General features: G+C 34.6%; 1 protein-coding gene across 3 annotated transcripts in view; it reads left to right on the forward strand.

The window, feature by feature from the left end:
* The window catches only part of LOC131030144 (uncharacterized), a 144,356-nt gene that overhangs the window by 53,867 nt on the left and 73,415 nt on the right, over positions 1-17,074 (forward strand). For all 3 annotated transcript variants that reach the window (XM_059210951.1, XM_059210949.1, XM_059210950.1), the window contains exons 7-9: positions 9,615-9,862; positions 9,972-10,646; positions 10,733-10,805. In XM_059210951.1, coding sequence (XP_059066934.1) covers positions 9,615-9,862; positions 9,972-10,646; positions 10,733-10,805 — 996 coding nt within the window. The remainder of the gene's footprint in view (positions 1-9,614; positions 9,863-9,971; positions 10,647-10,732; positions 10,806-17,074) is intronic.

Here is a 17,074-nt window from a genome sequence, read left to right on the forward strand (position 1 = left end):
GGTGGTTTTGGTGGAAGAAGTGTAGACCAAAGATCCCAAGGGGAATCCAAGTTGGTTGAGAAAAGTGGGGATTCCAATAGCAAAAGCAGCTATAGAGGAAGGGGATCTAGAAACTCTAGTAGAGGAAGGTCTAGTGGATCAGGAAGAGGGTCCTATTTTGCCACCATGAAGTGCTACAACTACCATCAACTTGGACACCCAGCTTATAGATGCCCTAAGAAGTCTTCTTCCTCCCAAGGAGGTGAGAGGAGAGTAAATTATGCTCAAGAGGATGCAGCAAACATGAAAGTATCATAAGTAAAATTCAATTCAGAGGTTGGAGAAAACCTCATGATAAGGAGAGTCTTGATCAAAGAACCGGTTAAGGAGGAAACTAGCCAAAGGATATCCTTGTTCAGAATAAAATGTAAGATCATAGGAAAGGTATGTAGAGTGGTAGTGGATTCAAGATCCACAAACAACATAGTGTCAAAGGAAGCTGTGAGTAATCTCAATTTGCCAAGAATACCACATAGTGATCCCTATAGAGTTACATGTCTCAACAAAGGGTAGCATGTTCTTGTAAATGAACAAACTTGGGTTGAGTTCACCATTGGAGGTTAAAAAGACAAAATCTTGTGTGATATCTTGCCCATGGATGCTTGCCACCTACTCCTAGGTAGGCCATGGCAGTTTGACAGAAAGGAAATACATCATGGAGAGAAGAATGCTTATACCTTCCAAAAGGATGGAACCACCTACAAAATCTAGTCCATAGGAGACCAAGTAGAAGGTAGATCCAAAGGTCATAATGTGCTGCTAGTTGGTGAGAAAGAGCTCATCAACACACTCAAGGAGGGAGAACGAGTGGGGTTTTCCATTGTTGTGAAGCCAAAAGAGGACAACAAGGAGAAGATGGTGAGCATTCCTAAAGAAGTGCAGCAGGTTCTAAATCAGTTTGAGGATATCATTAGTAATGGAACATCGGTTACATTGCCTCCTCAATGTGCCATAAGTCATCAAATTGGCTTTATACCCAGAGCTTCTTTACCCAATAAGGTAGCTTATAAAATGACACCGGATCAAAACAAGGAGATATACAAGCAAATACAAGAACTACTAGATAATGGACTAATCTGAAAGAGCATCAGCCCATGTGCAGTACCCACCATTTTGGCTCCAAAGAAGGGAGGTACTTGGAGACTCTGCACTGACTCTAGAGCCATAAATCGAATTACTATCAGATATAGATTTCCCATCCCAAGAATTGAAGACTTGGTGGATTGTTTGGGAGGTGCTGGATACTTCACCAAGATAGATCTCAAGAGTGGTTATCACCGAATCAGAATAAAGGAGGGTGATGAATGGAAGACAACCTTCAAGACTACAGAAGGACTCTATGAATGGCTTGTTATGCAATTTGGACTCACAAATGCTCCTAGCACATTCATGAGACTCATGAATGAAGTACTCAAGGACTACATTGGTAAATTTGTTGTTGTTTACTTAGATGACATCTTAAGTTTTAGCAAGTTTAAAGATGAGCATCTTAAGCATATAGAAATTGTCTTGAATAAACTATGTGATGAACAACTAATCATCAATTTGGAGAAATATGAGTTTATGAAACATGAATTGGTATATCTTGGTTTTGTAGTCTCAAGAGGTGATTTGAAGATGGATTCCTTTAAGGTAGAGGCCATAATCAGTTAGCCCACACCTAGGACAGCAAGTGAAGTGAGAATTTTCCATGGCTTGGCTCAGTTTTATAGAAAGTTCATTAGAGGGTTCAGTGAAATATGTGCACCCATGCTTGAGACAATCAAGGGAGGTGTGAGAACCAAGTTTGTGTTGAAAAAGGAAGCACAAAGAGGTTTTGATCTCTTGAAGACAAAGGTGGCTACTCAACTGGTACTTATCCTACCAAGCTTTGACAAACTCTTCACATTCGAATATGATGCAAGCAACATAGCAGTTGGAGCAATTTTGAGTCAAGACAATAGACCGATTGCATTCTTCAGTGAGAAACTCAGTGATGCAAAGAAAAGGTATTCCTCCTATAATTTGGAATTGTATGCACTTGTACAATCACTTAGGAAATGGAGGCATTATTTGCTACCTAAGGAATTTATGGTTTACACTGATAATCAAGTTCTTAGCTTTCTTAATTCTCAAGAAAAGTTAAACCATAGACATATTAGATGGGTAGAGTATTTGCAATCATATACCTTTACCATCAAACAAAAGAAAGGACAATGTAATAAGGTAGCTGATGGATTGAGTAGGAGGTTACTAACAGTGCAAGAAGTGTAGCTAAAAAGCATTGGAGTGGATAGCTTCAAGAATTTGTATGAAGAAGATGAAGATTTTGCTACTGCCTACAAGGTTTGCCAAGGGTTTGGAAACCATTTTCAGAGTGAATATGCAGATTACACCTTGCAATATGGCCTTTTGTTTAAAGGAGGACAACTATGTGTCCCTAAAGGGTCTATGAGGGAAAACTTGATGCAAGAGAAGCATAATGGATGCTTGAGTGGACATTTTGGTTTGAACAAGACTTTGGAACTTGTCCAAAGATTCTACTTTTGGCCTAAAATGCAAATGGATATCAGAAGATATGTGGAGCAATGTGTGGTTTATCAAAGAGCTAAGTGTACATCTTCCAATGTGGTCTTTATCAGCCTTTACCTATTCCCAACTGGCCATGGGAGTGTGTAAGTATGGACTTTATGGTTGGTTTGCCAAAACCCAAATCAAGTTTTGATAGCATCTATGTTGTGGTAGATAGGTTTAGTAAGATGGCTCATTTTATTCCATGCAAGGTCACTTATGATGCCAGCCAAATTGCTCAATTGTTTCTCAAATAGGTTATTAGGATTCATGGTTTACCTATCAACATTATGTCAGATAGGGATGCAAAGTTTATTGGTCATTTTTGGAAGACTTTGTGGCAAAGATTAGGTACTAATTTGTCTTTCAGTTCAGCCTATCATCCCCAAACAGATGGCCAAACCTAGGTGGTCAATAGAACTCTTGGGAATCTACTTAGATGCATAACAAAAGAGTATGGTCAAGCTTGGGATCAGATCATCCATCAAGCTGAGTTTTCCTACAATGATAGTGTGAAAAGGTCCACCAGTAAAAGTCCTTTTGAGGTGGTGTAAGGCATTCACCCTAGAGGATTTTTGGAGCTCAGAGATGTGGGAAAGATCGGACAGTAGAGTGGACATGCATTAGACATGGCTCAATCAACACAAGAGGTTCATGAGAAGGTTAGGACAACCTTATTGGACACTACTCAAAAGATCAAAGACTAAGTGGATGAGAAAAGGAAAGATATCCAATTTGTTGTTGGTGACATGGTGATGGTACATTTGAAAAAGTAAAGACTTCATAAAGGTGTACCTATCAAACTTCGAATGAGGAGGATAGGTCCTTGCAAATTTTTGGCCAAGTATGGCAACAATGCATAAAAGGTAGACTTACCCAGTGATATGGCTTTGTCACCCATTTTCAATGTGGCGGATTTGGTGCAGTATAAGGGCACACTTCCAATAGATGATAGTAGAGTTTCAGAGGTCTCTTAAGCATTTTCAGACCTGCCTTTACTAGCTGCACCCATTTCCCAAACCGAGAAGGTGTTAGATTCTAGAATTTTGAAGAAAACAAGGCATTCCACCTACATGGAGCACTTGGTCAAGTGGAAGAACCTTTCAGCATTAGAGGATACTTGGATACCTGAGGCATAATTTTCTAAGCATGGAGTTCCATTTTCTTTGCTTCGTCAAGGAGTCACTTGACTTCTTTTCTTTAGGGGAGTATGGTGTAGGAGCACCTAGTTTTGAGCTAGTTTTGAGTCCAACTTCTTCATTTTGGTGTGTTTGTTCATAGGTTGGTTTGGAGTGGTGAATAAGAGTCTTCTCTTAGGTCTTCATATGTTTTTATAATACTTTTTTAGGTTGAATGTCCTTAGGACAATGCATTCGCTCAGTTTTGGCTTGTAAACCTAAAATGGAAAAATCTTGCATTTTGATGAAAAATGGCTTGAATAGCTTTGTTTGGAATTTGGACATGTTAATTTAATGGTTTTTAGTCATCCTAGATGGTTTGGAGAAGAAAACAAAACATGTAAGAAAAAAATGCACTTTTTGGCAAAAGTTGTCAAAGTTGCTTGACAACTTTTTGCAACGTTGAGCAACTTTTTGCATTTTTGTACATAGGGTTGGTTAGGGAACTGATGGAGAGTTATTTAGGACAAAAATTTCATATAAATATTTTAGAATCAATGTAATGAGGTTGTTGAACGCTTGGAGTTGATTGGAATATATTTTGAGACCATTTTTGAAGTTTTACATTGCATTTTTCAAGAATTGGAGCAACAATCTGTACCTAATGGATTGATTGCATTGTTGTAATTTGTTTGTTGTTTTTTACATGTCCTTGTAGTTCCTAGGAGGCAATTTGATAGTTCATTTTCAGGTTTGAATTGACTTTTCAATTTTGCAAGCTCTCGACCTGAGTAAGGGTTTGAGAGGCCCAAACATGGTTCCTGCTTGAAGTCCTTTGATTTCTTCTCAATAGCCCTTGGGAATAAATCCATGGAACCTTTGTATAGTTTATATATCTTTTATTTTCCTTTGGAGGTAATTGAAAGGCTAATGAGCATCATTTCCTAGGCGAGCTCAGTCATAGCCTGGTTAGGAAATGAATGAGATTATGCAAGTGTTTGCAGGAATGAGCAGGGTTGGAGTTGCAGAGTGTTTGGGATGAACAAGTGATGTGGGTCAGAGCATATGTGTGAATTTGGAGGTGTGGTAGATCAAGGAAGACACCTAACCCTTGGAAAAAGACCAAAACAAGCCTAAAACCCCCTAAAACAAGCATTTCTCTGGTTTTGTACCTATACGGTTAGATTGAGATTCCTAAATTAATAAAATGGAAATTATTTCCAAAAGGGTATCTTGAGAAGAAAAGAGCTTATGTGGTTCTTCGAAGAAATTGGGAGAAAGTCCACAAAAACCGGTTAGGTAGGGCTAATTGGGGCTCTAGGGCTACTAGGCCTAGAAAATAGGAAAAGGAAGGAGCAATGGAAAAATGAATCAAAACCCCACTCAAAACCAGTTGATTACCCTTGGGAAATATCATAAACACCTACTGCAACCTCTGCAAGCATTTGTTAGGAGTTTGAGAGTGTAAGGTTGGATTTACTCTTGTGAATCTCAGCCATGCTTGAGCAACCAGTGAGCACATCTTGATTTGGAGCACTCTTAAAGAGTTTTGGTGTCTAAATTAACTTTGAGACTAGATGAACAATGAAGGGAGCCCACTAGGACAACTCCTGATTTCCCTTAGGCAAGGAATTAACTCTCTTTGAGTATATCTCCCCATCACACCGATAGGCAATATTAGTACCCTCATTTTTGGGATTTTAAACCCCCCCAATATAAATGCACGTGATATAATATTGTCCAATTAGTGAAGCCCTCGTGGATAGGTCACATTGGCTCTTTGGTAACCTTTGTATATTCTCTACTCGAGGACACACACGGACGTCGAAGATGATAACACGATTTGCTAATGCCCGTATAGGGGTAAAAGCACAAAATTATTTTATGTTTCAGGCCAACTTATCCCCTAGTTTGGTGTTTTCACCTCCACGGGCAGCCAAGATATATAGATAAATAAATGACAAATATGAAAGAAATATAATAATAGATAGGCTAAGAAGATTCAAATGATAAAATACAAGAGGAAAGAGACTCCCCTTTCATCCCCACAACAAAGATCTTGTCGGATGGAGAAGAAGAAGGAGGTTCTCCTCAGAGCATCAAGATAATGAGAGTTTGAAGTAAATGAAAGAGCAGAGATGCATGCAAGAGAGCTAAGAGTGTTGGAGGTTGTGAAAAAAGAGTTACTACAATTTCCTTCTAGATTGTAGAGTATTTAGAGAGATCATCCAACCAAAAAATGGATCTCAAATGGGAAGATAAACAACCCAGACACAAAATTGATGTCAGTGGCTACGAACATAGACATTACGATTGCTTCCATTTGTTGGTGTAATGCTCAATCGACCACCTTCAGTTTGTGGGTTCGTGGGATGCTAATGCGATGAGTAGACATCTTTGTGGTGTGCTAGTGTCTATGAGTCAAGCAGTCAACAAAGTTAGGAAAAAGCCAAGGTGAATGCTAACAAGGCAAGCTATGTGGACAAAAGGACAAAAATGTGAAGAAGTTCTCCAATAGTTGCAAACCAAAGGTACTTATGTAACGTAGAGTTACATGAGGTGTAATTTACAACATTACATTTTTAGCCCCCCTTAGTGAGCATATTACTATCAAAAGATGTGAAGCTAAAGTAGAGATAAAGGTTAAAATGATCTTATTGAGACATGAAGGGGAAGCAAAATCCTTCAACGAAAGTTGTCCCCAGTGAAATATCCCAAATCAAGTCACAAGATCGTGCTATGTTGTTCCATCAGAAACATGTCAGATGAAAAAGAAAGAGATTTGATATGATCAGAGAAAGTGACTAGAAGTGAAAGACAAAGTGATGTATGGAGTTCTTAACATCAATAGCGCCACAAGAACTACATCCATCACAAGAATCCAATGGATAGCTCGACCATAGGAGGGAAAGAGAGACATTATGTTTGGACTTGTAGGATGAAGTTGTTTGGAAAGTTGTGAGCAATATGGACAAGGGAAAATTGGGAGAAGGTGGAAGTGAAGATAACAGAGCTCTCAAAAAAGGTGTTGCGAAAGAACAGGGATAGGATGGTTTTGGATTTAAAGAAAAATCAAGAGATCCTGAAAGAAAAAATTGAGGAAATGTACAATCTAAGCCAAGAGATGGCTCTCCAAAATTTGGCTTCCTTGAAGGATATATAGGAGGAGATCGATCGCAAGAAAGCCAAACAAAAGAGACACACTCTTTCCCCTTCTGTGTCTATGGATCCTCTTGTGTTCGTGGTTAAACATGCTCTTTATTCTGGTACACCCCAATCTTTGCTAATGATTCCAATAATTTTATTTTATTTTTATAAAGTCCTTTGTTTATTAAGGATTGACAAGAAAGTAATGGCATCAACCATTAGGTCATCTCTTTGCATATATGGCGGTTGGCTAGTTCTGGTGTAGTTTTGGGTAGTTTTTGTTGTTGATTTTATCTCTGGTCCTTTTTGTGTTTAGTGGTCTTTTGTTTTGTTTTGTTTTTTTTTTGGTTTTTTTTGGTTTTTGGACTCTTTTTGCTATTTGTGCACTTCTCATGCACCCTAGGTGGTGCTTTTTAGTAGATATGTAATGGTACGAGCCTAACCCATTTTTTATTTATCATAACTTTATACATGGATAGGTTCCAACTAGGAATTGATTACGATAAACCCATATTGACACCAACATTAATGTTTTGATTAGATAAAGTGGGATAGTGCATGAACCCTGACATAACAACTATACAACAAAGAACATGAGTCTCATGAGGAGTGAGTGAAACCAACAACAAAAAGAATCATAACCAGTTGAAGACCAACAAAAAAAATATAACACTAAACCAGATGAACCAACAAAAAACAACAAAACACAAACCTAAAAAACAACCAACACCAAAAGACCAACACAACCCACAAAAGACAAAAGCCAATGGTCTACATGGTATGGGTAGTATAGCTTTCTTAACTCTTTAACCTTCTCATGAAAAGACAACGTTTCGATCAAACCTCTTCTCAATGAAGTAGCATTATTATTGGAGTATATGATGTAGGAAAAATGATCCCTACAACACCACAATTATCTCTCAATATTATAAATGTGCATCATTAAAATTATTTAAACATTTTAGGGGTTAACACTCCCACACTAAATGTTCCATCTAGATAAAGTGGGATACGGCCTGAACGCCTTACATGACAATGATGGTAATTGTTTTTTATATTAATAAGCCATAATAATTGTTATTTTATAGTAATACACTAAATACTATTGAGATAAAAGAGCATAGGTTTGAGATTCATTATAATTCAGACTAATTGAAAATCTTCAACTCACTCTAGATCTCATTTTGGTAATATTCTAAGAAAATAATAGTTACTTAAAACAATGAAGCACATAAATATTGTTTTTCATTAATATCTCTAAATTAATCTTCAATAGAAACATTTAATGCATATCATTTTTTAATGGGATTGTTATGACTTCTTATAGAGTAGTTTCATATAATTAATAATATATATACTGTATATCACATATATTGAGGTGAAGTATTTTTTAAAATATTGATAATATGTTATATATGGTTGTTCTTCTTAATATTTTATTTATATTTTAGTGTTGGTGTGAGAATGCAAGTATCTCCATATAATTTTTTTAATTTTTTTTGTGTCAACATTAGTTAATTTTTTTAAAAAACGTTCAAAGGGTTGAGTTTAATTGGTTAAAGCATCGAGTTATAATTGTGGAGACCCAACTTCAAATCCTAATGGGATATTTGTAATGGAATTGAAAGTTGTTACTTTTAGTGTTCAATAATTGAGTTCTATCTTGGAGGTGGTTTCTAAAGAAGTGAAGTTGTAAGTTGTAACTCTTGGTCTTTCATAGTGGTATCTAATGTGATTGTTCAATTTTTTTCTTTTAAAGAAATGATGTATCTAACAATATACATGAAAAAACTAGTTATGTATTTCAAATTATTAAAACGTAATATTCAATTCTTGGATAATAATTTTCATGTCCATATTTCCTTTAGTAAAAATGGTAAGATTGTTGAGATATTTTATAATTAAGTTTATCAAAGATATAGACAATGTATAGTCAAAACAATACAATAACTTAAAGCTATGAGATTTCCACAATCCATTTTGTATTCTAATGTATTTTTCTAGATTCGATTGTGTGTATTTTTTCCCTCAACGTTTCGAATCACACTCTATGATTCATCATCAAGATGAAAAGAATTCCAAAGATATTTAATTCGATTGTGTTTATCTTTCATATCTTTGGAATTCTTTTCATCCTGATGATGAATCACAGAGTGTGATTCGAAACGTTGATGGAAAAAATACACACAATCGAATCCAGAAAAATACATTAGAATACAATAATTGTAACATATTTTTTATTTTATCTATAGGCATGTTTCTTTGGTCTTTATTTACGATGTTTTTTTGTAGAACATATATTTTAGTTAAGTCAAATATCATGTTAACAAATATTATAATAAGAATTAAATCCACTTCCGCCCATAAAATTTTAGTTACATTAATATAAAAATATGACAACTATAATACTATTATTTATAGCTTGATGGGAGAATTCGAAATCATCTTATATAGAGATTATAAAACTAATATTTATTACTAAAAATAATTATCTATAATGCTTTCAATATAGTTTCAAAAAAACCGTTTGAAAATATCATAAATTACAAGGTATATAATTCTTAAAAATATTTAATGCCCTTTGAAACAAATAATGGACATAGAAGCATTGTAGAAAAGAAAAAAGAAAAAGAATAAAAAAAAAAGAAGACGAACTTAAATTCAAAATATATATATCACTTAAAAACTGTTCATAGTAAATAGACAGCGGACGTACATGTAATGGAAATTTCTGCTTGACTATGGTGCCATGTGTTGCAGGGAAGAAAGTGCGAACCGGTCTCTCAGTTGCACCCTCACCAAGGTATCTTTTCAAAATGTGGAAAACTACAGTTGCCAATGCTTTCAACGCTTTTGATTTTCTGAATTTTGATCTGCGGTATTTTGATCGGAATGTACGCCATCCGAAATTTCATGGAGGCGATGCATTGGGCAGACAAAAACTTGCCCTGCAGTATCTCATTCAATTCCGTAATCTGCAACTCGAATGGGCAAGCAGGGAAAACAAGGTGAGGCAATTTCGTATATTTTCATTTTGCTGGGAAGAAGGGAATTCTGTTTTTCTCTGTAATGCACATTATACGTGACCCTTATGTTGTTTTCTAATATAACTTACAGGCTCTATATTTCTTCAATACAACAGTGGAGGGCCAAAAGGTATTGTTGGTTCTGGACAATATCACAGAAAATAGCATAGACGAAATGAGATATTATGTTGGAGCAGAGTTGGGAGAAAACAGCAGGATCCTTTTGAGTGCACGAAGTGTAGATGTTCTAAAGAATTTCAATATCAAGAGTCTTCAAGAGGAAGTGGCCATAGTTATATCGATAGATGGTTTGACAAATGGGGCCGGTGTGTTGTCAAAGTGGGCTGCTAAGGTAGATGGTTTGACAGATGGAGGTGGTGATCATCCTTTGAAAGATGATTTGGAGGATCGACTTGGTGATCATTTGGATGAGGTGTTTGCTGTTCTGGATATTGCTTTTCAAAATTTTGCCCCCCTCAGTCCCTTCCGTACGTACCTTTACTGTCTAGTGAAATGGTTTTCAGAAAGAGATTTGGTCGATGAAGTGTTTGTTGGGCTCTGCTGGCTAGCAATTAAGTGTCGAAGGGAAATAAAAAGCTCGTCTTTCCCGATAGGGGTTAAGGGAAAATGGTCTCCAACCTATGAAGATGTTGAGGTGGCAGCAATAAAGTTTCAGAGAGAGATTAAGTATATCAAAGCAAAAATGTCCTCCGACAGAGTTGTTAAGTGGCTAGCAATAAATTGCAGGAAAGCGATCAAGGAAAAGGTAAGTTGAATGTTCGCTTCTAAGCTTCTTTAAAGTTTCTTTCCAGGGATAAAAATTTCTAACGCTTAATTTAATTGTGGCATCAGGTTGAAGAAATGAAACATAAATCTTCCATAAAGGAGTTACTCCAAATTATAAAAGACAACTACAATGAAATGGGTAAGGTTTTAATACAGTTTTTATGCGTTATATGTGAAAAAATAATTAGTTAAGATTTGAAAATCTATGGTGTTATGTTTTCATATTTTTTAAGTTTCTCTTAAGAATTTATGAGTATAATATTGAAAAATAAGGGAGTGGCACTTAAATTTGAAATTTGGTTAGGTCAATTTAATTTAGACCTAAAAACTTTTTTAAAAAGAAATATAATGAAATAATGAATATATTGATACCAATTTTAAATACTTTATATCAAATAAGTTTGGTAAAATATTTTTAAAGTTGAATTCTAAAATATATGATTTTATATTGTTATTACACTCTTGAGTATGTGTAGGGAAATGGGGGATCGTAAGGGGGTCTTAAGTTGTCCTTTTTTAATAAATCTAAAAAGACTAATTTTGAATGATGAATTGAAAATAGTTATGCTCAAAATTTGAAGATGCAAATTGGAGGTTTTAAGTGGTCATTTTTACTGAAATCAATAAAGGCTAGTTTTGGATGAGAAATTAAAGATAGTTAGCTCAAAGTTTGAAGATGAATGCACTTTATAAACTATTTAAAAAAAAAAAAAAAATTGTGGAAATTAAGGAGTTCAAATAGAGGGGCCACAAAAAAGTGCTCTTGTTTTGATAAAAAAAATAACATGGTGTTCATATGGTTTCTTAAAATAAACTTTTTTTATTATTTAAAAAAATGTTTTGACAAGAAATTAGTTAACACTATGTAGTATATGCCCAAATTTTCTACTCCTTTTTAATGAATATATATCTTTTTACTAATTTTTAAAATGGATACATCGTAAAAAGGAAAATTGAACATGTTGCCCCTAGTTTTTTTTGGAAACTAATAAAAAATGAATATTTTTTGAATGTGTGTATAATAGAGTCTAATTTCTAAAAGTATAATTTATTGTAAATCTTGATGAACGAGTAAACATTGAGACCAACAAAACCATATGTATAGGTTTTTCATGAGAAATGAAGACACCGATAAAAGAAATTAAATATCAAAATCTTACTATAAAGGAAATATAAAATAATTACAAGGTAAGAAAGCTAAGAAAGAACTCAACATTAGTATCTTTGAGTTTGCATTAATTTTTTTGAATTTTTAAAAGAAAATTCTTTAGACGTTGAAATTTGAGTCCAATCTTTTGTTTTGGATGCAAAGAGAAAATTAAACCTTACGGATTGAAAATTTGTAAGATAGACAACAATGTGAGTGTGCTATGATGCACTTATATTATTGTCTAGCTTTGGTAATATATTGATGCAAGCATGCTATAATAGCCATGTGTTTTTGTGAAGGAAAAATGATGTCCTTAAGTTTGCATCATGTTTATCTTGCCTACTCTCTATTCTCTCCCTCCCTCATCTCTCACTTCCTTGAGCTTTAGGCCCATATTTCTAGCTCCCAATCTCTCTCTCTTTGTGCCTACTTAGATCACAATATCTCTTTAGACCTATCTCTTTACCTCTCCCTCCCTCTAACCTTGACTCTGTATTTCTATCTATCTCACATCACTCCCTTCTCTGCCTCTCCATCCCTTTATTGAGATCTCTCCTTCCATTTTTACTACACTCTATCTTCTCTCACTCTTTTGCCTATCATTCAATCTATCCTTATCAGCTTACTATTAGGATAGGTTATATGAAACTTGCATTGCTATGTCATTCTAATGTGACTCCACATTATTTAGAAGGTGTTATAAGGGACATAAGAGTCAAAATTTATTTATTATCGATTTATTATAAAATATTGTAATTGTAATCTATAGAGCTAGATACTTGTCGGTGATGGTTGCAAAAATTTTAGAAAAATATTCCATCTAGACATCCACATTTTGAGTACGAACTACCTAAACTCGTATATTTATACATGTTGACATATATCATTTGTGTTGGAAATGTTGTCATTGATGTCAAAAGATAAAAGTTATCATTCATGTTAAAATCATTTATGAACAAGATTGTTGATTTGATTGTCAAGACAAACAACCAAAGAAGGTTGACTATATACATAAGACATATTTTGATTATATAAGTAAATACATATACATAAGAATTCACACAAGATGGTCAATTCTTTTGAGTCTCCTATCATACATAGCAATCAAAGGTGGTTGACTCTATGAAAAAACAATCTTTTCAGATTTAAGCGATCAAATGGCAGCGCTGGAAATTAATAGTCAACAACAATTATGATCACCTAATCAGAGCAAGGAAATACGATTAATGGCTATAATAATCTGGTCGACCAGACAATCTATAATCTTACCACCAATATGGTCAACTAGAATGGCTTTACCAAGATGGAATTAATGTGAATCAGAGTAATTCAAATTACATTGAATCGATGAGAGAGAGATTAATATGCAGCGATTATTTTTGTGGAGTGCTACAATTTGCAGAAATACGAAGCTTTTATAAGAGTGTAAAGTTTATGAAAAACAAGTGTGATTACAAGTGTAATCAACAAAGGTGTGATTCTATAGGAATCACGGTCTGAGCCAAGGCAAAGATTTGTTAATATTTTGTTAAGACAAAACATCAGAACCTCAGCGACTATAATATTAGAAGCGGCTTTATGTTAGAACATCGACCAAGGCTAGGAGACATCGATTTACATATAATGAAGACAATGATTTTGGTTATCAGCAATAGTCGACTTCATAGCATTAATATATACGCAACGATACATAATAGAGAAAACATAAGTGCGAACGATTCTATCCTACAAAAGAAAAAGAGATGTTATGCAATAATAAGTATTGATTTAGGAAGGCGATGCAAGGCAAAAATTTCAAGTTGAGAGAATGGAGAATGATGCATAAAGGAAGTTGATATTGTGACCATGAGATAGATTATCTGAAACAAAGAGCATTAACTCTAAAAAGGAACTTAGTGCAGAACAAGTCCTACGTCAGAGACTTTATTATATTGTGTAGCGACTATAGTCAGAGACTAAATACAATGATTCTTGTTTACAGAGATCAACGAATTAATGATAATGGGCAGGGACTGGTATAAAGGTGGAAACGTCAAAAGAAAACAAGAAAAACCGATGTCAGTGATAATGACTATATCATTATGCATAGCTGATACCTGTACAATGATTCATAGACATCATGAAGTAGAAATAATGTTATTATGAGCAATCATTGTATCAAATTTAACGGCATAGATGGCTTTGTAAGTAAAGTTTGTTAATATATTGATTCATCCCACTTCCTTTTAGTGTGTAGTTGTGCTTTTTGATTGGTATCGGAGTGGATTCTTTATATAGAGCTTAAGCGCTTGAAGTTAGATAGTTTGAGCATTTATGAGAAAAAAAATACTAACAAGACTATTCATAACAATGCACCAAGTACAAGATGTTTCAGATATGCATTTTGGTGAGGAAGAGGGAGAGATTGCTATGAAATAGAACGACATCCAAGTTTCCAATGACTCTAAATATAAACCTTCGGAGGATGGGCCCTGCGCACAAGCCCACCCCTGGCACCACTAGTAGTAGAAAAAGCAGAAATCCACCTAGATGGGCAGAAAAAAAATGAATACCCCTGCCTCTCAATCCCAAAATCTTAAAAAGCAGAAGATTGGGAAAAGGGTGGAGACTCAAGAAAAAGGGGAGGATGAAATTAAACTCGATATTCCCCTTATTGTGGACCCCAATGAGCCTAAAAGTGACAATATGGATGTTGGCAAGCTCTTCGGTAATTCGTTAACCAACCAGGAGAAATGTTTTCACTGGGTCTTTGGTGAAATTAACCTTCTAAAATCGGGGATCAAGGACATCATAGACTCTTTCATTGAGAATCCAACACCTGATAAAACTGATAAGCTCTTGAAGCTGACCCAGAAAATAACGAAAGATATCAAGGTCATGAAAATAGAGCATGAAGCTAGTATTGATAGGGTAGAGAATGATATTCGGGATTTAAAGGGTAAACTAAAAAGTTTGGTGGAGATCGGTAAGGAGGCAATGTATAACAATGCAGAGGGTCTCAAAAGTTAGAAAGCTCATATGATCAGATCTGACCTGTCCTCTGACATCAACTTGGACAAGAAGAACCAGGACTATCTAGAAGAATATCGAGCTCTTGAAAGATCTCAATTAGTTGTTTTTGGCTTGTATTTTTTGCTTGTGTAGTGTTTTTTTGTTGTTTGTCTCTATGGGGTGTATCCCCTGTTTTTGTTGTTGTTTAGTAGTTGTTTAGACTCTGGTTTAACTCTATTTTATTTTTTAATGGATTTGGGTTTCGGGTCCCTGTAAAACCCATTTATCTTAATAAAAAATAATGCATCAAGTACAAGGGATGAAATAATATATGATGAATTCGTTGGAAGAGAAATCCACTCTATATGTAGTGATAATTGTATTGATATCATTGAATCAAATACATGTAATTACATGGAAGCTAGCATGTGTGATGAGGTGGCACTTGGAATATGCATGGTAATAGAAAATGATGAAGTGACAAATGAACATGACCTTGGGAGTAAATTAGAGGAAAAGACAATAGGAGAAGAGAATATTGCAGATAATGATTCAAGCAATAGCCTGAGCAGTAAACCTAATGCAAAGAAAGCTCTTTTTGATAAAAATCTCAGAGAAGGATTTGATGCGTATGAAGAAGAAGAAGAAAAAAGAGGCATGTAGTGAAGAAGAGGATGCAGATCTCATGGAATAACTTTATTATGCTTACAAGGAAAATGAAAAATCAAGAATAAGATTGCAAAACAAAAGGCACAAATTCAACAATTATGTAAAGATCAAGAAGAATCAAATGAAAATTTGAAAGTACATCTAGAAGAGGTCAAATAGACTGAGGATGTATGAAAGGTCAATTCAAGGAAAGGAAATCAGATTGTGATAGATTAAAACCTGAAGTTGACTCCTTAAGAAAGGAATTGGAAAACTCAATGAAACAATTAGATCATTCAAAAGAGGCTACCAGCTCTAAGGATGTGGACTCTACACAGAGAAAAGATGAAAAACTAAGAAACTGCATGAAGACTCTTTTGAAGGACAAAAAGGGAGAGGTTGTTGGAAATGTTGTCATTGATGTCAAAGGAATTAGATATTGTCCTTGATGTCAAGGAAATTGAAATAAGAATGAAAAATGAATTATTTGGTGGAATTAGAGATACGGAAGGTATGAAGAGTATCATCACTTGTAATACTACAATGAGTGGCATAAATAAATTGAGTGTTGCTGTATACTCTCAAGAATAATAAAGTTTATAATGGAGTGGAAATAATGAAGATCAGTAATTCTTTAAGAAAACAATCATGTTGAAGACTCATATAAAGAAAGAGCAATGATTTTATTCAGAAAATTTGACTGAAATACAGAGATTATTATGCAACAAGTTCTGTTGGAAATATTAAATACATACAACACATAAGAAAAAAAAAAAAAAAAAAACGACGACGACAAGACCATTAAAAGACAATATTTGAGAGATCCAATGTTAGAAACCCACTGTTAAGACAAAATAAGCATAAGAAAAAAATGAATGAAAGATATTTTATACAATCGAACGATTCTATCAATAAGACAAAAAATTTCTTATATAAAGAAAACTGATAGAAATGGCGATTATAGGAAACTATGAATAGAAATCAATAAAGAGATGTGAACTAATTTAAGTACAATTCATATTGTGGCTCGTCGATTTGCTAAAGAAATAATACTTCTCAATATATGCAAATACTAAAAAGAATTGATTTGTTTCTGGAAGAATGTAACGGTTGGGATAAATCTGTTCATTGTGAGGGCATGTCTTTCTAAAAAGGTACACATTGATTTGATTGTAACACAAATAACCAGAAGTGGCTGACTATACACAAGACATATCTTGAGAATATGTGTGAAGACATGTACATAAGAATTCACAGAAGATGGTCGATTCTTTTGAGTCTCCTATCATACATAGCAATCAAAGGTCGTTGACTCTATGAAGAAACAAGCTTTTCAGATTTAAGCGATGAAATGGCAGCGCTGGAAATTAATAGAGAACAACAATTATGATCACTTAATCAGAGCAAGGAAATATGATTAATGGCTATAACAATCTGGTTGACCAGACAATCATATGTTACCACCAATATGGTCAACAAGAATGACTTTACCAAGATAAAATTAATGTGAATCATAGTAATTGAAATTACATCGCATCGATAAAAAAGAGAATAATATGCAGCGATTATTGTTGTGGCCGCAGTGCTGCAATTTGCAGAAATACGAAGCTTTTATAAGA

This window comes from Cryptomeria japonica, chromosome 9, assembly GCF_030272615.1.
Source record: "Cryptomeria japonica chromosome 9, Sugi_1.0, whole genome shotgun sequence".
NCBI classification, from domain to species: Eukaryota; Viridiplantae; Streptophyta; class Pinopsida; order Cupressales; family Cupressaceae; genus Cryptomeria; species Cryptomeria japonica.